The 27,825-nt window shown below is 51.8% G+C and overlaps 1 protein-coding gene across 2 annotated transcripts in view; it reads right to left on the bottom strand.

The window, feature by feature from the left end:
• The window catches only part of B3GNTL1 (UDP-GlcNAc:betaGal beta-1,3-N-acetylglucosaminyltransferase like 1), a 118,843-nt gene that overhangs the window by 46,407 nt on the left and 44,611 nt on the right, over window positions 1-27,825 (bottom strand). For both annotated transcript variants that reach the window (XM_079904180.1, XM_079904181.1), the window contains 2 exons: window positions 27,736-27,801; window positions 17,721-17,816 (listed from right to left, as the gene is read on the bottom strand). In XM_079904180.1, the coding sequence (XP_079760306.1) occupies window positions 17,721-17,816; window positions 27,736-27,801 (162 nt within the window). The remainder of the gene's footprint in view (window positions 1-17,720; window positions 17,817-27,735; window positions 27,802-27,825) is intronic.

The raw sequence follows: 27,825 nt of genomic DNA, 5'->3' as shown, positions 1-27,825 counted from the left end.
ACCCCTTCATTTTGCTCCCAACTTGGGGGTGGATTTGGGATGGGCAGCACCCATGTGGCTCCCTCGCCTGCTGAGCGGGCAGTGCTGGCCCTGAGAACCACCTCTCAGATCTCCTGGGGCCTAGTGCTGCCGTCTAGGCCCAGCGGTCCAGCCCACGTCTGGGCCAGGAGGCGCCTCTGGCCCCGGGCCCATCCCGTCTTCGCGCCGGAAGCTCCAAGTCACCACACGAGGCGGCTGGTGTGCCCAGCACCACCCGAACTCCTGGCTGTTTGCACTTCCATGGCTGGGTGGGGCGTGTCTGTCCTGTTTTCCCCTCTAACCACAGTGCCCAGCGGTGTCCCGCTCGCCACAGGGCTCAGCGAGTGTCCAGTGGGTGATCGGGTGAGAGCCAGAGAGTGGGACCCACCTGAGAGAATCAGGCCTGTGTATGTGCTCTGCTCACACGCGTGCAGGTACACATGGCCGCGAGCGTCCACCGTGATGCGAAAGCAGTGGGTGGACACTCTGTGAGGGGCTGACTGCACCAAGAGAGCCCCGAGTGCACGGGCAGAGGTGGACGCAGCGTCCTGGGCAGGATGCACACACTTGTTTCAACTGAAGTCCCCAGGTAGGGGCAGCCCGGTGACTGTCAGTTGTGCCTCGCCATCCCACCCTTGGCTCCGCAGGCCCTTGGCCCCCAGAGACCACGTGACGAGGTCACGAGGAGTCGGAGGTCCCACAGACCTCTCTAGATCAGACTCAGCTGTGGGATGCTAGAGGTCAGAGGTCAGAGCATCGCACACTGACCCACCCGTAGGGGTGGGAGGCCTGGGAGAGTCTCTGGGCCAGCCAGAGGGGTGGGGTCCACAGGGGGACGTGGCCTGCACCAAGGCTGTGAAAAGGCCCTAAATTTGGGGACGACGGGCAGCAGCTGAGTAAGAGGGCAGCAGCCAGGACCCCCCGGCACCGCTGCCCGTGTGTATGAGAGGCAGGCGGGGCCCGGCGAGGGGACGGCAGCACTGCCACACCTCCTGCCTCTCCCAGCTCTGCCTGTAGGGGCCCCACTTGTGCCGGCCGGGCCCTTAGCGGGAGGATGCCGGGGGACGTGGGCCATGGGGCAGCAGCAGGCCTCCGCCGCCCTGCAGACCACGGGCTGTCGCCACCCTACACCGGCACCGCCAGGAGGTTCTGCGCTGCCCTGACGGCCGCCCCTCCTCGGCCTGACGGCTCACGTGTCAACCGCATTCTTGGGTGGACTTGACGTGGGCACAACCCAGCCCCTCTCTAACTTGGCAGACGCCAGGGATCCCACGGCAGCAGTAGGCACACTGAGCCAGGTAGAGCCCGACTCCCAGCCTCCTTGTAACGGGTGCCAAGGGCACTGCTCTCCCTGAAGCCGGCTCAGCGCTTAGCGCCCCCGGGGCCCAGCTGGCTGCCAGCCACCCAACACTGAGTCAGTGATAACGATAAAAAGACAATGTCAGGAAAAGCCCTCCTGTCATTATTTGAGGAAATTATTAAACTAACTCCAGGGAAAAATTATCCTTTTCATTACATTAAGCTGCACCCACCCTTGGGGAGCTGGGAGCCCCTCCTCTAGAAATGCCAGGGTTACACCATGTCCCTGGGGGCGGCAAAGCTGGCGAACCTCTGATGTGGGGGAACAGAAGAGCCATCCCTCCAGCTGGGTGTGTGGGTCATGGTCCAGCATCCCCGTGGAGCCGCCTGCGGCTGGCCTTGGGCTGGCTCCTTCCCTGCCCTGTCTGCTTCCCCCACCTCCTTCCAGTCTTGAGCTCTGCTTTGGGGAACCCAACCCAAGTCACCCCTGTGTGTTACAGGCAGGAGAGGATGGGTGGGGGCACAGGGGGCTTAGCAATGACCAGGACCGGTGGAGGGAGGCTGGAGAGACATGTCTGTTCCAGGGGTGCTGCTGGCGGAGGTGGGGCACCCACACCCTGGGCGCTGGGGCCGCAGAGGATGGTGGGTGTCAAAGATGGTGACTTTGCCCTGGATATGGTGAGCTTGAGGGGGAGGTCACTCCCAGCAGGGACCTGGACAGTGGGCTCCACCCCAAGTCCTGGGCAATCTCCTTAACTTCCCCCGCTGTTTCCTCGTGACAGTACTGACCTCAGGGGGGTCGGGGCTGCACCGTCAATAGGTGTGAGGCACCTGGAATAGTCACGGGCTCATGCTCCTTGATGGGCATGACCCGGACACCCCCAACCACGGGATCGAGGTGGGCAGTCCCACGGCCCCCATCTGCCCTCTCCGACGGTCCACACCCACCCTCTGCTCACCTCCCACCGTCCTCAGAACAAGAAGTGCCCAGGCTGGGGCCGCCGCCCCCGCCCGCACCACCTCACCCCACGTCTGGGTTTCATCCCTTTGGGGCAGCTGTGGCCCCTCCCCCCAACCTTTAGGAGCAGTTGGGCTGCGTGGTTACAAACAGCCCACATTCTGCTGCCCTCTCTGCAGTCCTGGTGGTCCTGCCCCGGGGCCTCCCGTCTGTCCTCCAACCACACTACACGCTTTTGGGAGAAGAGAAGGGAGAGGGTGATGGGCTGCGTCAGGACCCCTCCTCTGGGACCCCTCCTCTAGGACTTGTTGTTGCATAAGGATCTTCTTGGCTCTGTGCTTTGATCTCCAAATTCCCTCTTCAACCTCCCTTTGGGGGCGGGGGAGGAGGGTGGGGGAAGGAGGCAGGTTTTTTCTGAATGTGCAACAAAGCCTCCCTGGGAGCCAGCTTTGCAGGGCAGTCCCCCCCGCAGTGACATGGAGATTTCCTTAAAACCCAATTTACACAGAATCATTTCAGATTATACATAATTGCTGAGAGCAGAACACCTATAATTTTTCGGAGCTGCTCCTTCCCAGACATTTGTTAAAGCTTCATACTTTCTCGGTCTTACTGACTCCCCACCTCACCCCACCTCCCACCCCAATCCTATTTGAACAAGACAGAACAGTTTCCAAAGCATTTCGTAATGTTTCTCGCACTCTACCAAGAACAAAGAGAGGGGCCTCCGTCCCCACCCGCCACTCCCAGGGCACCTCTCGGCCTTCATGCCTCTCACTGAGCTTCGCTGGGGCCGCAAACCCTGAGGGGCTCTCTGTTTCTCAGGCTGCACTTGCCGTTCCTCACTCTCACCTCTTTCCCATGAACTGGCGTCTCCTCCAGTAAACATCTCACCCTGAATGATCCTTAACCACATCTGGGGACATTTTGGCTCCAATCACAGTTCCAACAGAAAGGGCCCCAGACCTCCTCACCCTGGCCTGGCTGTGCCCTTGGTCCTGCTGAAGGTCATCTGACTCAGAGCCCTAGCACCCCGTGCGGAGACTCAGACCCATTCGTGCTCCAGCAGGGGCAGCAGGAGGCCTCTCCAGCTCTCTGCTTCCTCTCTTCCTTCTCCAATCAAGACTCAGAGAAATCAAATGCAATGCTTAAGCAAGAACTTTTCATCATGAACTCCCCAGGACTGGAGGTTTTTAAAAAATCAATTAAATGTAGAATTAAACAAGACAAGCCATATTAAAAAACCTTCCCTAAAATGAGAGAATGTCCAGAAGACACATTCATGATTGTTTTCTTTAAAATATTTACCCTAAATCATTAAACATTTTTTCTTTTAAAGAAATACATATTTGATTCAAGTAGTATAAAATATAACGAACGATCCCCCAGAAGTTAGTTATTGAAAAAAAGAAATACATGGGGTTTTGCACATCAGGGATAGGAGAAGGGAAGTGAACACTCCGGACCCCGCACACTTGGACTTGAATACACATTTTCCCAAAGAAGATATACAAATGGCCAATAAGCACACAAAAAGATGCTCAACATCACTAATCATTAGGGAAATGCCAATCAAAACCAGAGATACCACCTCACACCTGTGAGAATGGCTACTATCAAAAATAAACAAACAAAAACAAAAGCAAAACCAGAAAACAGTAAGTATTGACAAGGATGTAGAGAAATCAGAATCCTCTTACATTGCTGGCAGAAACGTAAAACGGTGCAGCTGCCATTCCTCAAAACGTTAAACATAAAATGATCCTGCAATTCCATTCCTGGGTATATACCCCAAAGAATCAGAGACAGGGACTCAGACAATGCAGGGCAATATTCACAGCAGCATTAGCCACAACAGCCAAAAGGTGGAAATAACCCAGTGGCCATCAAAATGTGAACAGACAAACAAAATGTGGTATAAACAGTATATACACACGATGGAATATTATTCAGCCATGAAGAGGGGTGAAATTGTGACACACACCAGGCACTGCCATAACCCTGCATCATCTGAAAGGACAACGGGAACAAAAGAATAAAAACGGAACAAAAAAGAGCAAAGAAAGTGTAAGTTTGGTGGTCACTTCTTTTGGTCCCGTCAGAACAATTATTTTCAAAATCCAAAGAGAAGTTGGCTCATCATGATGGTTTCTTTCAAGCTTTCCTTTGTTCCTACTTCCAACAGTCACCCATGACTTAAGACACCAGCAGCCTCCTGCCATCTATGGCTGAGGGGCTGCATCCTACCTTTGCCTTAATACTCACATGAACGCCCAGACACACCTGAGAATACAGGACGCTGGCTTCCACTGGATTGGGGCCGCCAGATGAACTACAGCAAATGAACTATGATGAGAATGTCCCCGTTTGCTTCAAGGGTCCCTGCCTGCGTGATTCTCCAGACCAGACTACATCTGACTCCAACGAGCAGTTTACGTTCATTCTTTTGTTTTTAAATAAATCTTTTTTTTTTTGGCTGCGTTGGGTCTTGCTGTGCGCAGGCTTTCTCTAGTTGCAGCAAGCGGGGGCTACTCTTTGTTGCAGTGTGCAGGCTTCTCATTGCAGTGGCTTCTCTTGTCGCGGAGCACAGGCTCTAGGTGTGCGGGCTTCAGTAGTTGCAGCATGTGGGCTCAGTAGTTGCAGCACGTGGGCTCAGTAGTTGTGGCACATGGGCTTAGTTACTCCACAGCATGTGGGATCTTCCTGGACCAGGGATCGAACCCGTGTCCCCTGTATTGGCAGGAGGATTCTTAACCACTGCGCCACCAGGGAAATCCCTATACTCATACTTTACCTCCAGTAAATTGCACATGGGAAATGGCCACTCAACACACAGCTGACACCTAAGACAGCTTCCTTCTTAACGAGGAGGCCAGGATAAGAATGAATCACAGATTCATGGGACCGGGAGTTTCGCCGGCACATTCTGCAGGTACCACGGTGGGCTTGGCTCCCTCCAGCACCTTTGTACGCCCCGGTGGGGGCTGGCTTGCTCCAGGTTATCCCCTTTAATCAGTTAAATGACTCAGACATGAGCTGTGATCTTTCTTTTCCCCAGGACTGTCCTTTCCATGACTGAAGTTCAATTGTATCAGCTACAGTTACTGTAGCATCAGAACCAGAGTCCGGATGGCATTATCTGCTTCCTGCTCTCCTCACGGGGGCTGGGCCGGCCACATGAACAATTTAAGCTAAAGCACATGAAGAAAGAGAAACACGTCTGCTGAGTAAACTCTTGTGTTTCTTTAAACGGTGTGTGTGTGGCAAGTTGAGGGGTGGGAGGAGCTTATATACTTTTTAAATTTCAAAGAAAATGGTTTTCTTAGGAAATATTTCCATCTACCTCTGCCATACAACTTGCATGCAAGTCACAGATTACTGCATAGGTGTTCAGTGATTCCAAATGCCAGTGACAAGACCCCAGGCTTCCAGGAGAGACCCTGTGTGGGGCTGGGACTGTGTCTGACCCTCCCTCCCTGTGGTCCTCAAGGTGAGACCCCGAGGACCTGTTGGACACGCACACCCTGGCCCACCCGAGCTGCTGACCCCGGCCATGATCTGGGTGAGAGGTTCTGAGGGTGAGAAGAAACAGAACTAAACCCTGATCTAATCTGCTGCGTCTTCTTTCTTGTGAAAGAGCGAGAGAGAGAGCCACGCAAAAACGGCACATGTCTAAGACGTTCAAGATGAATGTAAGAGATAAATGCCAAGGTGGTGAAAATAAGCAAATGGGAAGAGCAAATGCCCATAGGCCCAGCAATGCCCTTCGCCGCCAGCCCTCAATCTCCCTGAGAGCTTTCTGGGAAAGACAGAATGATTCCATAGTGACCGCAGACCACTTCCTGGCCCAGAGAACACACTACTAAGGACATTACAGTCTGGTGCTGGCGAATTAGCCGCACCACTGCCTCACTTGGAGTCGGCAAACTTTTTCTGTAAAGGTCCAGATGATAACATTTTAGGGTCTGTGTCACAGGTACTCAGCTCTGCTACTGCAATGCAAAAGCAGTCCCAGACAACACGACCTTAACAAATGGGCATGGCTGTGTGTCAATAAAACTTTATTTACAAAAACAGGCAGCAGAAGAGATTTGGCCCTCCAGCCAGTCTGCCAACCCCTGGTTTAAGTGGTAAGCAGTGGAGCATTGACTTTAAACAAAAATTGCTTCTTTGATTACTTAAACCTGGAATAGGCTAGTATCTCCCCTTCACCTCTCTTCCAACTGTAGGGTCTGTGATTAAATGCAGTACAGAGAGTTGCGGAAACAGTCCCCCAGAACTCAGAATTCCTGGAACCTAAATAGATAGATCCAAGAGGTGTAAAATGCTTTCATTGCTTTTTTCTATATTATCATATGTTTAGGTAAGTTACAGCACAGTGAGGGTGTGCAGGCCCCAGCAGAGGGCGCTCAGGCCGCAAGGAGGGAAGCTGCCCGCGGCCACAGGGGTGGGAAGAACTGGCCCACGGACAGCAGCGTCAAACCTTGCAGCTTACCACACAGCACCTGGGAACACAAACGCACCTCGCCAGCAAACTGTTCTGGGAGTTCCTTTCCCCCAGAAACACCCGGCGAGGCTGCGCAACTGGCAGGATGCGGAGCTGCGTCCTGAGCTGCCTGTGGCAGGTTGAAGGCACAGGGTGCAGGTCCCACCTCCCACCCCATCCCTCTGTCCCTCCAAGGAAGGGCCGCAGCTGGCTCCGCCCCGCTGGTGTCCCAGCTCCCCCAACCCCGTCTGGTCCTGGGACCAGCCCAGCCCAGCTGGCTGGACCCTCTCTGCCCTCCTCACCCACAAGGAGGGGCCCGGCCCTCCCACCACCCTCTGTCCGGGAGTCCCAGCAAGTGGCCTTTGTTTCCAGCATATGGGAAGTCATTTAGTTGGTTTTCAGTGATATGTTTTACAAATACTGTCTTCACCTCACTAGTGCTTTGTATTTCTACGGGAATTGCATCCCTCCCTCTGGACCATAAAGCATGTCTTCAGGAAAGAGCTCTTTTTACTTGAGGAGGGGTGAGTATGTAAAAGAAAAGCTTTTCTAAAATGGTCAGAAGCGGTTATGTGAACAGACCAGGCCAGTATCCTCTGCAGCACAGGACCTATTTGGGATGACAGGTCCTACCTGCAACATCAGGACACATCCCAGTGATTTTTCTCGGACCGTTTTTCTCGGACCGTCTGTGATGACGTTCACGCAGAATGCAGACACCTGATGTCCCCGAACTCCTGTGGCACCTGAAGTGAGGGCAGCAGCTGCACATCAGGGGCGAACAGCATCTCTACTCTGATATCCAATTATGAGTTAGACATCTGTTCCCAGACACTGCAGATTTACAACCAACCAGACAGAGGATCAAACCTCTTCACAGTGGAGCCAAACAACCCCCCGAGATGCATGAAGGCCACCTGTCTGTGGTGAGGTAGCGGCTGTGGCCCTGGTTCCCAGAGGACCGAGGTGAGCTCCTCTGGCTCATGTTTGGGTGAGAAAAGGCAAGTTCTGAAGGGGCAGAAGGACCCTGGTTGGTGGGCAAGGTGACACAATGCTTCAGGTCACGAGGCCACCACTGGTGTCCTACTGTGAACACAGGTCATGGGTTCGGGTTGGGGGGGGTAGGTTTCAGCTGAAGAGAAACAGAATGGCCCGTTAGTTCATTAGGACAGATAAGGAACACACACAGGTGAGGGGAGGAGTGCACACAGGTGAGAGTGCAGGTGGGCTGAGGAGACCTCTGCAGGATCACCAAGCTTGCAGTTGCTAATGATTCCTTTTCATCGATTTTTGTCTCCTCTCACTGTTGAGGTGTCACTCCCTCTTCTGGTTCTGATATGTCACCAAGTGAATAATCAGATAATCTAGTTTCTTGAAACTTTGTTGAAAAGAAGGGGCTCCCAGGCAAGGCTCAGGGGCCATGCTGCCGCTCTGGGACCTGGGAGTTTGCTTTTGGGCTCTCCCCTTATTTTGCCACCAACAGAAAGTGCACTTTGCAAAAATAAATTCTATGTAGCTCATACAAGTTAAAAATCTTCCAGTGTGCCTTGGGGAGTATACAGCACAAACTGAAACATTCCATAAGCTACTGGCCATACTCTGTCCTGAACAGAGTCCACCTTGGTTCTCAAGAAAGGCGCGTGAAAACATATGGATTCGGATGGATACTTTTCAATGCTTCTGGTGCTTTAAAAACACAAAAGTAAGGATAAGGGACTTAAAATGGGCTCCGTTTTTTATTTAGAAAGGAGAAGCCCTTGAGTTAAAGAAAGAAAATGAAGCATTTAATGAAATTTATAGACCTCATTAGCTATATCTTACCAGGAAGTGATATGAATTCTTCTTAGAGAAAAAGAGCAAAGTTTATATGACTCATTTCCAGATTCCTGTGGTTTATTATCCTCATTTCTAAATTCTAATTTGTTGCAAGACTATCTTTAGACAGATAACAAATTTTCCAGGATTCTGACATTTTAACACCCACACAGCAACAAAAAGAAACTTTGAAATGAAATCCAAAACCTATGGCTTCTGGATTTAATAAAGACACAGACATCAATACAAAGTTTATTTACTCAATAGTACTTTTTGGAGAAAGTTGGTAAGTAACCACTTTTTCAACTAAAAGTTGCTAGTGTACCATGGCTCTATAACGCAGATACTCCTTTTAAATGAGAAAGTGAAGAAAAACAGTACAGGTTAATCCACTTAAAAATATGTACTTTTGGGGCTTCCCTGGTGGCGCAGTGGTTGAGAGTCCGCCTGCCGATGCAGGGGACACGGGTTCATGCCCCGGTCCGGGAGGATCCTACATGCCGCGGAGCGGCTGGACCGTGAGCCATGGCCACTGGGCCTGCGTGTCCGGAGTCTGTGCTCCGCAACGGGAGAGGCCACAACAGTGAGAGGCCTGCGTACCGCAAAAAAAAAAAAAAAAAAAAAAATGTACTTTTAAAATTTTATGCATGTTAACTGATTAGAATTAGGTAAAAACCATTGAGCTGTGAAGGACAAAATTTTAAGGGAAAGACACACGGAGCTGAATGAATATGTGAAATGTAATTGTCTGGTAGACCCAGGTGGGTTCTAACCGCCTGGCTGTAGAGACTCCACTTGGATGACAGGAAAGGTCTTTCAAAGCAGCTACGGCAGAGTAGACACAAGAGTGGGGTCAGGGGCACGTGGGAGGCCCGATCCCACGGGCAGGAAAGAACCCGTGATTCCACCTCATGCTCTGCCTTCTCAATCGGCCGAAGTTACCTTCACTTAGTTTTGCTAAATATCTTCAAATGCGTGTGTCACACAGATGGTTGGCCCTGGAGTCTGGTTGTAGCTGCTGAACCCTTGCATTTTACCAACAATGAAACTGAGCGCTGGCTGGAGGGGAGACAGAGGCCAGGGCCTCTGGGGCAGCAACCTGAGGGGGGCTGGGAGGGGGGCGCCCACTCCAGCAGGGACCCGGGGAGCAGGACACCAGCGCTTTTTCACCAGGGCCGCTGTTGGCCTGCAGTGTGGCCTGAGCCCTGGACCTCATGAGAGCCTCCTGGGCCAGCTGGCCCCTGACCCCCTGTGGCTCCGACCCCACAGGGTGAGCCTCTGCCCTGTTGCCCCCCCCAGGGGTGGGTGGGGGACACCTGCGTCCCTGCCCTGGCTCTCAGCCACTCAAGAGCACCCTATCAAACTCTCCTGCTTCTCCTGGATCCTCGTCAACAGAGAAGGATCGTTGGCTCCCCACGCAGATCACCAAGGTCGGCACTTCTGTCAGCCCGCTTTGGGGAGGCCGCGGCGGGTCAGGAAGCAGGGAGGTGGTGCGGCTGACCGAGACTGATGTCCCAGAGCGGAGCTGCTGGCTGCGGGGGTGACTGCCTCAGGGTATAAGCTGAGGAACGTGCTGCCGACAGCGAACGGTCAGCAGTGGAGAGGCTGCAGCTGCCCTGAGGGCCCTGGGGTCTCACGTGAGTGAGGAACATGGCGCAGCCTCCGGACCCAGCACGCACAGTGGGGACCTTCACGGGCTCGAGCAGCAGAACCTGAAATGGGGATCTTGGGTACACCGTCCAGGAAGGGACGAGGGGCCGGGCTGCACACGAGACCGAGCCGCGAGGGGTCATCCAAGGGCACGCACTGCAGCCAAGGGGGAGGCGTATTCTCTGCATTTTTGGAGCCCTGAAATGTTTCAACTTTTAAAAAAGTTATCCTTTTTCTATTTTTTAAAGAAAATGTATGTGGAATGGCAAGTGCAGAGGAGGTGGTCAGGGGCTGCTCTTGTTAGGGGAGGGGTGACCAGAGTAAAGTGTGGCTTGGTCCCCTCCGTGGACAACTAGAACATCAAACACACACACGAGTGTCCTTCAGCCGGGCCGGACATGACCCTCTCGGTACCCAGGGCGAGCCCAGTGGCCTCGGGAGACGGGGACAAGGGGACGAAGCACGCAGTCGGGAAGTCAGGGCCATCGGGATGTCGCAGGTACTGGATTAGAATAAAAACATGAGCGTCTGGTATTTCCCGCTGCTGCACTTCTCTGTCTTCTCATTTTGAGAGGTTATCTGCCCAGAACTTCCTCTGTCTCAACTGATGTGAGCTTCAATTTCTCTGCTCTTCTTGGTGCCTTTCTGCTCCTTTGCTGTTGCGGCTTCATTCAAGCGCTAGGAGCTGGTTGAGTGCGGTCGCCCCTGTCACATCCCATTGTACACAAAGGCCTCTCCGTTGTTTTCCTTGCTCCCTAATTGAGTGTTTCTATAATTGAAGAAAGAGGAGGCCTGTGCTCCTTGTGTGTAAAGCACTTATTCTATCTCCCCACTCCTTCGTGGGCTGCTTCTGGCCTTCCTCCCAGGTTGGAGACCTGCTTCCTAGATCTCATATCTTCCTCCTCTTCAATTTGCTTCTTAATTTGATGGAATGTCTTCCAGTAAATTTCTGAGAAAGCTTTTGTAAGAGACAAATATTTTGAATCCTTATATGAAAAAGTCCTTGTTATATTTTCACACGATTGACAATTTCGTTAGGCATAGAATTCAACATTCAAAACCATATCTGTGAGAATTTTGAAACTTGTTTCCCAGTGTCTTACGGGTTCCACTGCAATTGCTGAGAAATCCAAGACCACATTTGTTCCTGCTGTTCTCTCTGAACTGCCCAAGGGCTTTAAATCCTGGGCAGGGTCTTCTCTCGTACCCTGGGCAAGATACCCGAGGGCCCTTTTCATCTGGCAGCCCACATCTTTGGTTCTAGCAAATTTTTCCGAATTATCCTTAGCTAATTTACTCTCCTCCACGTAAAAAGAAATCTCACTATGCTGGACTGTGCTGTGTCAAATCAGCAAGAGCTGGGCACCAGTTTCTCAGGGGCCCCTTCTCAGTGTGAATCCAGGTTAGAGCTAGACCCGAGCAGAACCTGCCTCAGGCTGGACAACAGAATGAAGGAGGACCACCGTCCCAGAAAGTCATGGTGGTCAGGTAGGGGTGACGGGGGTGACACAGGCAAGGTCCCCGCCCAGAGGCCAGCATCCATGAAATGTGGGTGGATCTTCATGTTCTTTGGGGACAGAAGCTCTTGTTCTCAGGACACTTCTGGACCCCACTCTACGTACCTGTTCACCTGTATTCTTCATCATATCCACGACAGTAAACTGTAAACATACGTGAATGTTCCTCTGAGTTCTGTGAATGGCTCAAGCAAATTAATTGACAGAGGAGGGGGTCGTGGGAACCCTGATTTATAGCCAGTCAGGTGGAAGCACAGGTGACGACCTGGACTTGTGATTGGGCTGAAGTGAGGCAGTCTTGTAGGACTGAGCCCTTAATCTGTGGGATCTGACGCTGTCTCCAGGCACGTGGAGTCAGAACTGAGTTTTTTAGGACACCCGGTCAGTGCCTGCTCAGAACTGAAGAACTGCTCAGTATTTGAAAAGGCAAAGGAACTAGAATAGCAAAAATAACTTTGAAAAAGAAGAATGAAGTTGGAGGAACCACATTAACTGATTTCAAACTTCCTCCACAGCTACAGTGACCAGGAGAGTGTAGCCACGGAGTGACACACAGATCAATGCAACAGAATGGCCCAGAAACACACCCACACGAGCACGGCTGACTGATTTTTGACAAAGGCCAATAAAGGAAGGTAGTATTCTCACCAAAAATGGTGTGAAAACACTTGGACATTTGTAAGCAAAAGAAAGGAAGAAAGAAAGAAAAAGAGCCTTGATCCCAACCTCGCTCCTTATGCAAAAATCAACTTAAAATGAATCATAGCTCTACATGTAAAACGTAAAACTATAAAACTTTAGGAGAAAATCTTTGTGACCTATAGTTACATAAAGCATCCTTAGACATTGATACCCAGAGCACAATCTATTTAAAAAATAGATGAGTTGGACTTCGCCAAAATTAAAAACTTTGGTTCTGTGAAAGACTCTTGTTAAGTAGATGAAAGAAAAGCCATAGATAAGGAGAAAAGACTTGCAAACACACCTAACAAGGGACTTCTGTCCAAAAGGAGACTCAAACTCGATAGCAAGAAAACAAACAATCCAATAAGAAAATGGGCAAAAGATCAGAACATACGCTTAGTGGATGGTGAATAAGCACATAAGAAACTGCCGTTAGGAAAATGCAAGGCAGAGCAGTGATGAGACACCACGGAACGACTGGCATGAAAAATCTGACACCACCAAGTGCCGAGAGGGGAAATGGCGCGGCCACTCCGGGAGCCTCGCGTGGACTTCAACTTGAACACAGATGCACAGTCCCAAACCCGGTGCTCATCCCAGGAAGTGAAGCCTGTCCATCAGGGTCTCAGCGGCCCTACTTGTCACAGCCCCACAATGACGGGCGCATCCCTGCAACTGGACTCTCTCGGCAACAGGAGGAACAAACTGTCATCTCAAGGGCACAATGCGGAATGAAAAAGGCATGGGTCCACTGACATAACTGCCTCAAATGACAAAACTCCAGCGAAGGGGACAGAGAAGTTGTTGCCAGGGGCAGGGGCAGGGGCAGAACAAAGTGTGACTAGCAAGCAGTTTCCTTGGGGTGCAGGATAGTCCCAATATCCTGATTGTGGCAGGGGCTGTGCTGATGCAGACGCGTGATGAAATTCCATAAACCCCCCACCCCTCCCCAACAAGAATGCGTGAACTCCGAGCAGGGTTGTACCAGTGTGCATCTTCTGGTTTGAACATCATACTGTGGGTATGTTACGAATGGGGGGCTGGGTGAAGGGCACACAGGAACTCTACTATTTTTGCAACTTCTATGTGAGTCTGGAGTTATTTCAAAATACACAATTTTTAATTGGTTAGGCTTTGTAAAATGACTCTACGATCCAGTGGGGAAGCAGTTTCTCTGTGCAGGTACCAGGAGCCTGGCCTCCAGATTAGAGGCAGGAATAACATTCTCAAAGAGTTTCATCAAAAATATTCAGGCACGTGTTAAAAATGCACATTTCCAGAGCCACTAAATCAGAGCCACTAACTCTACACTATGGGAGTAGATGAGGGATCTGCATTGTTTTCAAGTTTTTGAGCTATTTTATGATCAAACAAGTTTGGGGAGTGCTGGTTTAGGTAAAGAGTCTGTACTTACAGAGGTAAACTTTAATTATCTAGAAATTTTGCTAGTCTAGAGTCCTTGGATACTGGATAAAATGAGAGTTTGTGCATTAGTGCTGGCAGGTGGGTTGCACATTTTTCCCATTTACGTTCATGCCAAGCTGTTCAGACGCTGCGGGCAGATGAAAGCTGGGTGACACCCTCCCTGTGGAACGCACGGGGCCACGAAGGAGAGGCTGTACAGGAAGGGGGGCTGTTCTCTTCGCTGCAGCCCTGTCCACATACCACTGTGTCCTGTGGGCCCAGGGGCAGGGGACACAGACCAGGGGGGACCACCAGGGGCTGTGGAGGAGCCAAAGAGGGTGTCCAAACGCTATGGGCCGAATTGTGTCCCCCAAAGCCCACTGCAGCCCTAACCCCCCAGGCGACTGCATTTGGAGATGAAGCCTTTAAAGAGGTTTTAAGGTTAAATGAGGTCATGGGTGGAGCCATGATCCACGAGTCACCGGGAGTGAGCCATAGAGGAAAGGCCCTGTGACGACTCGGGGTGGAGACGACCGTCTACTCGCCCAAGAGAGAGGCCTCAGGAGGAACCACCTGCTGGCACCTTGATCTAGAACTTCCAGCCCCCAGACTGCGAGAAACAGCTGTCTATTGCATTTGTTATGGCAGCCTGAGCAGGCTAAGACACCAGGGAAGCACGGATCCTGGAGAGAGGTGCAAGGGCAGCTGGGAGCAGGCGTGGAGGGCAAGGACCAGGGGGGCTGGGCTGAAGGGGGCGCCTCACCCACTCCTGCTGTCTTCCTTCCGCTGTGAACCTGAGCACATACTCCAGGGAGCCAGGGCTGGGCTCATTGGCCTCGTTAAGGACCCAGCTACCCATGCAGGCTGCCAGGGCCCCCAACCCCTCCTTGGAGCTGCCGGGATCCCCCAGGGGCAGCCTCTGAGGCGGGGATGGGTCCTGGCCTTGCCTCCCCTTGCCCCCCATCCCCATCCAAGAGATTCAGGTCCCTTGGGAACAGCCCCTCGCTGAAGGTGTAAAGTGGGCACTGCCTAAAACAGGTGCATTTTCAGGCTGGCACAGGCTCCAGGCCATTTGTCCAGACAACTTTCCACCTCTTGGTTTATTTGGAATTAGCAGAGTGTTAATTTTATAGTACTCTGATTCAACTTTGTGCATGGTGGGTATCTAATCAGACATTCAAGTAGACACACAAATATCAAACCAAATTACGCTGCTCTCCACCTCACAAATGTGACTCAATTTAGACTATGAACAAAGACCCCACAGACTGCTGGTGATTTCTGTGACTGTAACAGTTGAGAAATGGCTTAAATAAGAGATATCTTCTTTCACTTTATTTTGAGAAACTTTATACTTTAATTTCCCCTGACTTGCTAAAGAAAAACACTGTTTAGGAAGACCCTACCTTAATTATTTCTATGATGCTTAACAGTAAACAGTTAAGTCTGCCCTCGGCTCAGAACCTGTATTTCTGGCTGAGAATGTGCTGCATGTAAATTATACCCTCAGTGTTCAGTCACACAGTTTCTGTGTGACTCACGTTCTCCCAGAAAATCCAGCACATGGCAGAAGCCAGCTCAGCAGTTTCTCTCACGCAGCCACCTCTACACTTACTCACAGACCCTCTAATACTTGGGACTGAGGTGAGCGTTTCCAGAGCCCCCTTGCAGGTGCAGAGCTGTGCATCTGAGGGGGATCCAGGGCTGACCGCAGGCCAGGGGATTCACACTCAGTGGGACATTTTAATTTCCCAGTTAGGATATGAAAGCTCTTACTAGCTCTTCACTGAGGCGGCTGTGATTCTTTGTTCTGAAACCATCAGTGCATGTCCTGGGAGGACATCTGTAAACAGGTGGTACATCCCAGAGCCGTGACCCGCGGCTTGGACCTGCTCCACAGAGGGAAGGACCAGGAGAGGGATGGCGACAGGAGTCACAGACCCAGTGCTTATTCTCCATGCGCCAATGATGGTTTGCACACTCATATCCAAATGCCAACTGAGATGCAAGGGGTACCCAGAGCTTGTGTACCCAGAGCCCTCGGCCCTCTTCCCAACTCGGGATGCTAAGGTCGAAGGCTTCTCCTTCAGGTACCTTCACAACCTGGAGAGAAGACTCCCTTCTGCTCAGAGGCCTGAAGCTGTTGTGGACTCACAGCTCCACCAGCTCGTATGCCCCGCCGCGCGGAAGGACACCCTCCCGACAGCTCTGCAGCAACCCGACGCTCAGTGGCTGTCGGTGATCCAGGGCCGCTTGGTGCAGACGGGACAGAGCTGCAACCATCCCGCATGACTGTCAACATCAACCCGTGAGCTCCCGCACCAACAGCAGAGACCCTGCCAGCTCCAAGGAGGCCACGTGGGCCACATACACCGGCCCTTCTCCTTTCCTCACGGCTGGGGGAGCAGCAGTGACTGAGCCTCCCCAGTGCCCTCACTGCCCTCACTCGTTACTAGTGCCCCTATTATTATTACCTGTTATTAGTGCACCACCTGTAGCTATTAGGCCATTACTGGAATATTCATCTCAAAATGGGAAAAGTAAATCCAAATGCAAAAGTGCTTTTTCTGTGTGTGGACCAGCCTGAACGGCATAGAACTTAAAAGCTGGTGAAGTCATTTTGATAACAGAAGCAACTGGCAAACCCAACACTGAAGAGGAAAGGGTAAATAATCTTGGATTATCCAAAGAAGCATGCGAAACAGCCCCACAAAAGGAAACTCTCAGGGTTTCTTCTGAGTCACTTTGAGTTCAGTGAACAGAACACCTGATGCCATGGTCACAAGCAGCTCTAATTTCAGACGCTGATTATCACTATTAATCATTCCATTATACCAAGATTTCAGTTTTCAAAATTCAGAGTTTAGAAAAAAGCACTTCATTACATGGCAGGATCACAGGAAATCGCAACGTGGGACAGACCCCAGCACCTCACTGGGGGGAGAATGTTTCCAGGCCTTCTAGAGCTACTTCCTGGTGGGCTTTGGGGGGCTGCTCCCCACTCCTCCCCCTCTGACTGGGGCCCCCACCCTGAGGAGCACATTTCTCCGGTCTTGGGTGGGTGGGGGGCGGGGTGAGTCCTGGGAGCAGCTCGTCCAGCAGGAGGAAGAGTCTGGAGCATCTGCCGGCGGCGGGGCACCAGGGCTGGGCCAAGAGGCAAATGCAGCAGGCCTGGGCCCACCCCCAAGAGCCGGGGCTGTTTTAAGGCTGTTTGGGGGTGATTTGCTACGGAGCATTAAGCGGCTGCTGGCACGCTGAGGCAGTGGCTGGTTTTCAAAGGTGGATGAAGAGAGGATCTTTGGTTCTTGTCCTCACTCAACACCTCATCAACACACGGTCGTGGACCCACCCGAAGTCCCATGATTTCGGAACCCCACAGCTGAGACCGAGAACCTCTTCCTGGCCTCCTCCTCCAGGCCGTGGACCCGCTCCTGGTGGCTTCTAGTCTGATTTCAGCCCACGCCCTCTTCTAGCTCCGAGGGCTCCTGACGTCTGCTGACTAGCTCCACCCAGACAGTGCATCTCAGCTCATTCCCCCAGACCCGGCCCCCCTCCAGCTGCCCTGCTCGGGGACGGCCCCGCCCCGCCAGACACTCAGGCCTTTCCTGGACACCTCACCCCTGCAGCAGCTCAGCGCTGCCCGAGCCCTGGCCTCCTGCCCTCTGGATCCGTCCGCCTCAGCCTACGCGGCTGGCCTGGGGGTGCCCTGCACACCTGCCCTCTGGCTCTGGCTCCGCCCCAGGCCGGGCTCCTCTGAAACGCTGTCCCCCTTCTCCAGGGAGCGCCTACCTGGACTGTGCCTTGCGCCCAGGAGGCTGGCAGACACAGGTGCTAAGGGCATGAAAAGCCCCTCGGGGATGCTGGGGCCAACTGCAGGCGGCAGGCGTACCTGGGTGAGCAGCTGGTCGGGCGCCAGATGGTTGATCCACCGCGTGTATCGCTCGGTGGAGTTGGGGGGCTCCCTCCTCACTTGGCAACCGATGATCTGTGAAACAATAACAGATAGGACTTAAAATAAATCCGCTGCAGCCGCTGGAACAGCCTGTTTCCCAATAACTTTCTCCTTCCAGCCTCTAAATAAACAAGAGTCACAGCCCTAAGAGCTCACTTCCCTGGCCGCCTCCCTCTGTCTAGGCTGCCACAGCAGCCCCCCGCCCCACAACGCCACCAGACGGGCACACCCCATCCCAGGAAGAATCTGCGCTAGCTGCCCTCTAAGTCCTCTTCCGTACCCTGCATCACCACCTCCTTCCGCCCTTGGTCCTGGAACCCGGCCCTGCCTCCTCCTGGCCATGGACACGATCCCCTCTCCGCATACCCAGCTCTGCACGCTGACTCCCAGCAGGCCTGTCCTGCTGTCTGACAGTGCCCCAGCACCTAGGGAAGCCCCCCTGCACGTTCTGCTGGGGTATCTGCTTGCAGCGCGTTTACACATCTCTAAGACTGCTCAGAGGTAAAAAGGTCCGGCCCTTTGGTCGGTGAGGCAGGTTTGGAGAGAGGCTGGTTCCTGCCGCAGATATCAGGGGTCCTGATGCTCAGACACCAGCAGCCCCAGGGCTCAGAGGCAGAGAATGGGCTGGTTTCTGAGGGAGGGACCCCTCACAGCAGCAGGAGGGGGCCTTTCTCCTCCTTTCTGGCTGGGGGAGGGCAGCCGGGGTGCCCGTGGCAGCAGAGAGCCTGCCCCTTGGTGAGGGTCCTGTAAGGCTCTCAGAGGCTGGCTGGCCTCGGGGAAACGACACTAACCTCTAATCCCCTGGCTGTGCCTTCTCCACCTCCCTGACCGCCGAGGAACACGGTGAGGAAGGTCAGAGTGGTCGGCAAACCTACATCACTGCCCAAGTCACCTTACTGAGAAACTATTAAAAGTCACCCCACAATATTCGAGTTTCTTAAATCTTGCTCTAATATACACAGCACGTACACACGATGACTAATTTATATTAATGCAGTTATGCTACTGAAGAGTTTTGAGAAGGTTTTTGCTTGCTTTGCTTGAATTTTGTTGTGTGGTTTTTTTTGTTTTGTTTTTAGTGATTCAGTTATACATATACATGTATCCATTCTCTTTTAGATTCTTTTCCCATATAGGTTATTACAGAATATTGAGTAGAGTTCCCTGTGCTATACAGTAGGTCCTTTTTTGTTGTGTTTTTTTTAAATTAAGCTTTTTTTTTTTTGAGAAATGGTAGATTCCCATGTAGTGTTAACAAACAATACACAGAGATCCCATGTAGACTTTACACAGTTTCCTCTAATGGTAACATCTTGAAAAGCCAACATGTGGCCTCCACTGGGCTGAGGGACCCTGGGCGTTTCCACGGCCACAGGGACCCCTCGTGGTGCCTTTATAGCTGCGCCTCCCCCCCCACCCAGCTCACAGCCGTGAACCTGCTACTGCAGTGCTGTAGTTCTGTCTTTTCAAGAACATTGCATAAATGCAATCACACTGTGTGTTGCCTTTCAAGATTGGCTTTTTTCACTCGGTGATTCCCTGGAGATTTGTTCCTTTTTTGGCTGAAAAATACTCCACAGCTCAACCCTCTACAGGACACCTGGGCTGTTTCCAGTTTGAAGCTATTACTACTAGTCTGCTGCACTTCACACAGGGGTTTTTGTGTGAATGTTAAGTCTTCGTTTCTCTGGGATAAACACCCAGGAGCGTGACTGTGGGTCGTATGGTAGTTTCATGTTTAATTTTTAAAGAAACTGCTGTTTCCCCGAGCAGCTGCACCCCTTCCATCCCCACGGCAGCGAGTGTGACCAGTCTCCCTGCGTCCTTGCCATGTGTTTTATTCTGGCTTTTCCGACAGGTGTGTGTGTGGTACCTTGTCGTGGTGGTAATATGCACCCCCGGTGGCTCAAAAGGTTGAATCTCCTTCCAGGGGCTAATTTCTCATCTGCCTGACTTTCCAGGGAAGCGTCTTTCATGTCTTTCATCCACTTCCTGATTGGGATAAAACACACTTGGCCATAGGTCTGTATCTTTTTACATACTGCTGAATTCTATGTGTGAACTTTTCATATATTTCTCCTAAAAACACATACAAAATTCAGCTGTAAATTAGAACAGCCCTTGAATGATCACCTTGCCCAGTTGCGAGGTACCACACCTGATCTGACCAAAGTGTATTTTTTTTAAACTGTCTATTCCATCTGTTTTCTGGCCTTGTTGACACTGTCTTGCATTTGATTGCTGAACAGGAAAGATTTTGAGTCAAAAAACAAAAATGTGGATCAAAGCTGTGAGATAGAAATCTTGTTTCAGAAGTATTCCCAAACATGAAGAAGAGGCTTAACTTCTATACAGACACCCAGGCCCCGGCCCCATGACTGCTGCGTCATGAACAGATGCTGGGGGCGGCAGACCAGCAGAGTGCAGCCCAGTCCAGCCTGCGCCGAAAGCCACACTTCCAGCCAGACCGTGAGGGGCGGCAGACGTGGTCTTTCTGGGACATGAGCTGACTTGTGCTATTTCCACGGTGAGTGCCTGAGCCCCCTCCCCAAACCTCCTCTCCCATTCTCTGCCTCTGATGAAGGGTGAACCACGCTGGGTGGGGTCTCACGTGGAGGAGGAGGATTAGGTGAACACGAAATGAAGCTGGAGCTTTGGGGGCTGGCTGTTCTTTGAGGCTTTAAACACTGTGAGTGCTGGTCTACAAAGAACAAAAGTGAGGATATTTTGTTTGCCTTAACATTTTTTAAAAGAATGCTGGCCTGGACCACAGGGCAGACAAAGGCAAACCATAAAAAGAGGCACCTGCAGTGGGATGCCGAGCTCCTCTCCCGTGCTGTCTGCCCTGCCCTCACGCCAGACCACTGTGGACACCAGGCCAGCACGGTACCTTGTACACAGTCGGTGCTCAATAGACACAGGCTGAATGAACCCAAAGAGTGGGAGACTGAAAAAAGTCTTGAAGAAATAATGGTCAAAACTTTTCCAAATCTGATGTGGGCTATAAAACCACAGATCCCAGAACTTCAACAAAGCCCCCGCAGAGCCAACCTTTAAAAAAAAAACAACTCATGCTTGTACATAATAATCAAATTGCTGAAAACCAGTATTAAACAGAAGATCTTAAAAGGAGTCAGAGAAAAACACCTATTACACACAGAGAACCGGATATAAGGATGACAGCAGACTTCTCCACAGAAGCAATGGAAACCAGACAAGGGAGAGACATCGTTAAAGAAAGAATGACTTCAACCTAGAATTCATTAGCCAAGTACTATAATTTGCAAAAATTAAAGCAAAAGAAATACTTTTTCAGAAAAACGAAAGCCAAAATTATTCATCACAAGAAGACTTAAAGTACAAAAAAAGATGAAGGAAGCTCTCTGGGGAGAAGGAAACAACCTGATCTATACCAAGGAATGACAAGTGGCAACGACGGTAAACAGATGTGTAAAAGCAGAAGACATTTTTCCATGTGCAACTTCTTTATAAGATAATTGACTTTGGTAAAAATAAAAGCAAACGCTGTGGAGTTTACAGCATAAACTGAGTGGCACGATGTGACTCTGTAACCTTCTTACGCTCCCCGTGAGACGGCGCCACTTATTTCAAGTAGCGTGTGAGGGGTAAGAGGCGGACCCTAGGCCAACCACTGAAAAATAATGAAGCAAAGAGGGATAGCTGGTAAAGCAATAGTACAGATAAAATGGAATCATAAAACAAAACAAAACCAAAAGGTAGGAAAGAGGAAACCAGGAGGAAAGAGGCTTGACGCAAAACCCAAGCCGGGAGATGAAAACCAATTACATGCAATGCAGAAGGAACAAAGTAATAAAAAGCAGAAGTCAATAAAATAGAAAAGACAACAGAGAAAACCAGCGGGGCAGGGAAGGGACAAGAGTGTGGCCGTGTTAGGAGGTGTGCCGTTCTGGGGTAGCTTGGCTTGGACGTGGCTGGGATCGGCACCCATCTGCAAGATCTTATTCAGAAACTGAATTTTTTAAACTTCACTAACCTCAGTTCTTAATGGAAATGAGAACCGTTACCGCACACCCACACAGCAAACTCAAGTAGGGAAGTTATAAAATGAACCTGGGACCCGGCAACACAAATTCTGAGAGGAGGGCAGCCCACCCTTCCCACCCACCATCCTCATAGTGTTGCTAGAGGGTTCCTCTAAGCAGGGCTTTCAGAACCATGGTCTGAAGATGAAAAAAAAAAAAAAGGGGGGGGGAAGAGAAATGTAAGGCTATAATTTTATCAATTAGCTTATGAGCTGCCCTCATCGGCTCATATCTCCCAGGCATACTTATGAAATTAGTTCCTAATTTATATTTATGCATAATGATTACTAAAATATAAATTGAAATTAGATTTCATTAACAACTCCTATTTGTCTTATGGACCCAATCCTTAAAATACTTCAAGTGGATACATTTAGGAATGGAAGCAATGTTTTAATATTTTAAGTTAGATTAACAATTTTCCTTATTTCATACTCCCAAATGCTTCTTGTCATCAAAAATCTTTTGGAAAAAATGACTTTACTTATCGATCAACTTCTACTTACCTGGACAACAATTGCCACGAGGAAATAGGGCCATTCAAACACCTGCTAGTTCCTGAGAGGCTCACCTGTGCTTACGCGTCTGGAACGGTACATGTCAGATGTGGCTGGGGTGTGTGGAGGCCACACTCCACAAAACCTAAATGCACAGATGTGTGCTTTTCATGTGTGGTGGCCACATCAACGTGGGGCAGGTGTGGAGGAACACAAGTTCTGTCGCTGTGATTTTTTTTTTTTTTTTGCGGTACATGGGCCTCTCACTGTTGTGGCCTCTCCCGTTGCGGAGCACAGGCTCCGGATGCACAGGCTCAGTAGCCATGGCTCACGGGCCTAGCCGCTCCGCGGCATGTGGGATCCTCCCGGACCGGGGCACGAACCCGCATCCCCTGCATCGGCAGGCGGACTCTCAACCACTGCGCCACCAGGGAAGCCCTGTGGTTTTTAACCTGAGAGACTCCTCCAGACGGTAGGACATGAGCTGCCCTCATCGGCTCATATCTCCCAGGCATCCTGCTCCAGCACATTACTCTGGACCGGGTCCGTCTTCAGCAGGGCCCTTGCAGCCTCCCCGCAGTCCCCGGTCACCCTCTCCTCCTCCTGCCTCACGCCCACCTTCCAAATACCAAGCATTCCCAGAGACCCATGCCTGGCCGGCAGCACGTCCCACCCCCCAGGCTCTATCAGGGTCAACCGTGGACGCAGAACCACCACCTGCAAACCCACCCCTGGGCACCGTGGGCCAGGGGCCTCCCCAGCCGATCTCTTGTGCTATGAGGCAGAGTTGGACCACAGGGCCCAGCACCAGGTTCCGTCCTGAGTGACTGAGCAAGGCCCCCATCTGCGCCCCACTTCTCCCAGCCTCCGCTGGGCACACAGACGGTGCTCGCTCCAAGGTGCGGTGAGGACGGAGCTGGAAGTGGCGCAGCATCCACCGGGCTTTAGATGCTGACAGCAGACCCACCCGCCTCCAAACCTCGTGCCAGCGTGAGCCCCTCATCGGCCCCTCAAACAGCTGTGCCCTCTCTGCAGCGCCTGTGCCACTACCAGGGCACACGCTCAGCCTGACCAATTCAGTGCCGCTCAGTGGACAGAGGCCGCAGCAGCTACACTCAGGGCAGGAAGAGGCTGCGCTGAGCAGAGATGAGGTGATGGCCCTGGTGCCACCTGAAGGCAGAAACGGGTCCACAGCTCCTGCTTCCCGCTTTGCATTCCCACCAGGCATGGTGGACATGAGCCTGTCGCCGACTCCGAGCCAGGCCAGGTCACTGAGGACCCCTCCCGAGCCCCCTGGAGACTCACATCGGGGACATAAGGAAGTCCTGCCATCGGCCTGTCCTGAGGCCACGGGGAAGGACCCACCCACGTGTGCTGGAAAAGCTCTGGGGTGCCCTGTACCTCCGCAAGGCGCTCCCTGCCTCCTTCCCACCGTCATCCTCAACACCTCCATACTCCTGAGAATGCAGAGCTTCTCACCTCTGCCCGGGCGCAGGTGAACCCCCAGGGAGGGGCCCAGACCAAACACAGCGGCTTCCCTGACCCCACCCAACTCCTGTCCCAGAGCGGATCCTTGCTCCAAAATGCTCAATAAGTGGGTGGAGAAATTCTACACCGGTGACGCCTGACACGTAACATCTCAGAAGTTCTGCAGAGAATATGCAGCGGCACAATTTATGGAAGTTGCCACCCTCATAATTAAATGGCTTTCTTGTAAATGGCCTTAAAGAAGTAATGACCAAGGACAAACATATACTTAGCATTCATTTCATTCTTTCCAAACAATGTGATATAATCAACAAAACCACCAACCAGCAACTGCAAATCACGATTTTTGTAGGTCATGACTTTAAAAAACCCGGCACTACAGCAACAACCCTTCTAAAGCTGATTTTGTTCTGGTGCAACAGGACTGTGCCGAACCCCTGGTCTCGCTGCAAACCTGTGATGCCGGAGGGGGCACAGGTGCTCCAGCGCTGGGAGCAGAGTATCAAGTGCACTTAATACAAGGTTAGCAAGAAAAGCTGTAACCTAGAACTTTATAAAGGCATAAACCAATGTGTTTTAATTAAGATTAACTGACACTGTCTACATTTTTTCCAAATTCCTTATATATCCCTAGATTTCGAGGTCTTTGAACTTACACATGGAGAACCACCAAAAGTAACTTCACATGTGAACCAATCACACACAAAAAAGGGGGCGGAGGTGGACAATGTGTCTGAAAGTATCTCACTCTCTATAATATATACACTTGTTACAAAATTCTTCAGACAAAATTCTTTTTTCAATGTAGAATATATTCTAAGTGCTTGGAAACTGTGAAAATCACCCCTGACCATTTCCAGATCTGGGCCAGTTCTCAGACTCAGACCCACCAGCTGAAGGAGAGGCCCCACCCACGAGGATGGACCTGTGACGGCAGGGGAGATGCACCGAAGATGCAGGATCTAAGGCCGGGAGGGGACACTGATCATGTGAGGCGGCTGGACACAGGGCCCAGGTGACACCAGACCCATCACGCCCACTGGAGTAAGGGTCCACAAGTCAGGTAATAAACTGGGCTCATGGGCACACAGGTCCCACCAGTGACCACTTCCAGGTTCCTGAACGTGTAACCAGAAAGCACAGGCTTAGCACCCAGCTGAGCCTCACACGGGTTCCCTGGGGTGTGATTAGGGGCTAGTGTAAGAGAAGGGGCAGGTGGAGGCCATCCCAGCCTCGAGTGTAAATCGAACACAACATCACATCCTGGGGGAAAAGCAGACACTGGGCTACCTTGGAGGCTTGAAGGAAGGGGGTGCTGGTCCCCACACACCCCTGCAGAAGCAGACGTCCCGCGCACATGCTGCATCGGCGAGTCAGCACTGGGACCCTTTCTGCTGTCTTCACATTGCTCAGTGGTCTGCACGCTGGACATTTTTGTCGTGCTGGCCACCGTGTTGAGGACATCCTGTGGCACCTGATGAGCAAGACTTTTGGGTCCAGAGGTCTGGGCACCGCAACACTACCTCTGAGGTGAGGGACCATGAAGAGAGAGGCACAGGACTTGGCCGGTCTCCTTGGGCCACTTGGGGTCCTGTTCACCCTTGACCATAGTTAAGAGTGGGGTCCGAAGAAGCACGGGCCTGCCATCTGGCCCTGAGGCTGCAGAGTCCTGGAGGAAGCTGGTGGCAGTCGACGATGTGGAGACCTGCAGCCCCAGCGGGGCCGTCACAGCACAGACCCCAGGACCCTGTGACATGGAGCTGTGGGCCATTCAAGGTGGCGTGGCCAGGGCACCACGTGGCCACTCTGCCCACCAGGAGCTGGGTACTGTCAGACCACCAAGGCATGAGCTTGAGTGGCCTCACGGCCATGAAGACCACTCCACGGGTCACCCACCCATGGCTCTGACCTCTCCTTCAGCTGCACCCAGGGCCTCACGGGGCTGGTCCCCAGGACCCAGTGATAGAGCAGGTTCACAGGCAGGCTGGCACGGTGCACTGGCACAATGCCAAAAGGGACTGATACTGCAGCCCAGCCCCATTCAGGGCAAGGACACACACAAGCCCCCAGGCCCTGGTGAGTGAGCAGGGGAGTCTGCTGCGAGGAGCAGACCTGTGAGACGCTGTGGGTGGACCTGGGGGCACTGGGGGTGGGCGCTGGGGTAGGCAGTGCTGGCTTGTTGGGCCAGAGAAGAGGCTGTGGGCCCCTCCCCGAAGGCTGGTCTAGTTACTACCACTCCTGACCTTCTGGTCCCTAGGGGACCGGCCCAAGGATTCCAGCAGTCCTGGTGAGTGAGGTGACACCAGCCCCCCGCCATCAGACCCAGGGCGTGCACTGGCCCCCATGATGCTACCTCGGCGAAGGGCCACTTCTCAATAAAGAGGCGGCTGGGCACTTCTGAACCTCCCTCACATCCAGCCTCTGGAAGCTCCAGCCTGAGCAGCAGTGGAGCTGCTCTCAAGAAGCCTCTCAAGAAGTAGCCGACGGCCATTTTTATCTTCTTCCAGGCGTGTTTCAAGGACATGTTAACATTAACAACGGTTAAATTTAAGCAATATAAGGGCAATTACAATTCTGAGCATAAGAATCCTCAGCATCAAACTTAAGGTTGTAAAACATCACCTATTCCATGAAAAGACGACAACAGGTTTGTTTACATGACAGCCAAGTCCCCAGTCACCGTCAGGCGTGCGGGGGCTGGCAGCTGGAGACAGAGCATGAGGGGCTACATCTCCTAGAAGGAGAAAATCAGCGGGCTAAATTCACAGCTCCAAAATAAGGGGCTACTGGAAGAGAAAGAATTCATCTTGGGTGAACAAACGTCCTTCAAACTCCTTGAGAAATTGTATCTGAAGGAAGTGTATATTTGAGCCTTTGTCTTAACTCAGTACACGTTTCATAGGGTCCACTCTCTGAGCCCTGAGCCCTGTGCCATGAACAGGCTTTTTCCTTCGTGAAGGCCCAGTGGCCAGGCAGTCAGACCCCGAACACAGTGCCCAGGAGCCCACGAGAAATGCAGAGTCTCAGGTCCCACCAACACCTGGGATCAGATCCCAGGGGCTCATGTGCACTGGAGATGCTTTAGTGTGTGGACATGGCTGGACACGGCACTGCAGCAGAAGAGAGCAAACCCGGAGGCTGTTCCCAGGCAATCAGACACCATGTATCTTAAGACAGTTCCAGACCTTTCTCCTTCCCACTTTCAAAACCAGTGATCACCACAGTAATTCAAAGATGTTTTTACTAAAATTTCAGCATAGAGATCTGAGCAGTGGGCTCTGTGGTCAGACACCAGCTCTGGGGTTCAACTGCCTGGGCCACCCCCGACCCTGAGTCACACGGGAGCAAGGAATCCACGGGCCCGAGATGCTCCCCCAGGTCCAAGTGGCTGGGAGACGCTCCCTGAAATGGGGCTCCTGTGGGGGGAAGTGAGCTCTCACCCAGCGAATGCCAAGGAGGACGGGTCCTGGAGAGCCTGGCTCATGGGGGCCAAAGGGGAAGCCATTCGAAAGATGAGAACGTAGTCTGAGGTTATGTAGCTAATGGAATTTTTTTTTTTTAACTGATATATCCTACAGCTCTCAACCTGTGTTTTCACGTCCAAGGTACACAGCTTCTCAAATGCTGATAAAACCAAACTAAACTAAACCAAACCAAAAAAATACTTTGGACCCATTTGAAAGTAACCAGTGCTACCCAAAACAAGAAGCACATTTTCCTTCAAAGGAAAACACCCTTGAGTGCGCAGACACACCAGGCACACATCATTCTCCAAGGGGGCAGTCTGATTACAAACTGACTCTTCCTATCCTAAGGAAGAATCTTAATCTAAAAAGCTGTAATGGCAGTTCTACCAAAAGGCGTAACTATGCAGCAGAAACATGCAGAAACATCCGTACTCACACTTGTTGGGTGTCGCACAGCAGCTGCGTGTTGCAGCCTCACCCTCTGAGGCATCATCACGTCGTCCTGCAGGAGAGAACACATTTTAAA

Source organism: Stenella coeruleoalba, assembly GCF_951394435.1.
Source record: "Stenella coeruleoalba genome assembly, chromosome: 19".
Taxonomy (NCBI): Eukaryota; Metazoa; Chordata; class Mammalia; order Artiodactyla; family Delphinidae; genus Stenella; species Stenella coeruleoalba.
This window is presented reverse-complemented; position numbering and strand designations above follow the sequence as displayed.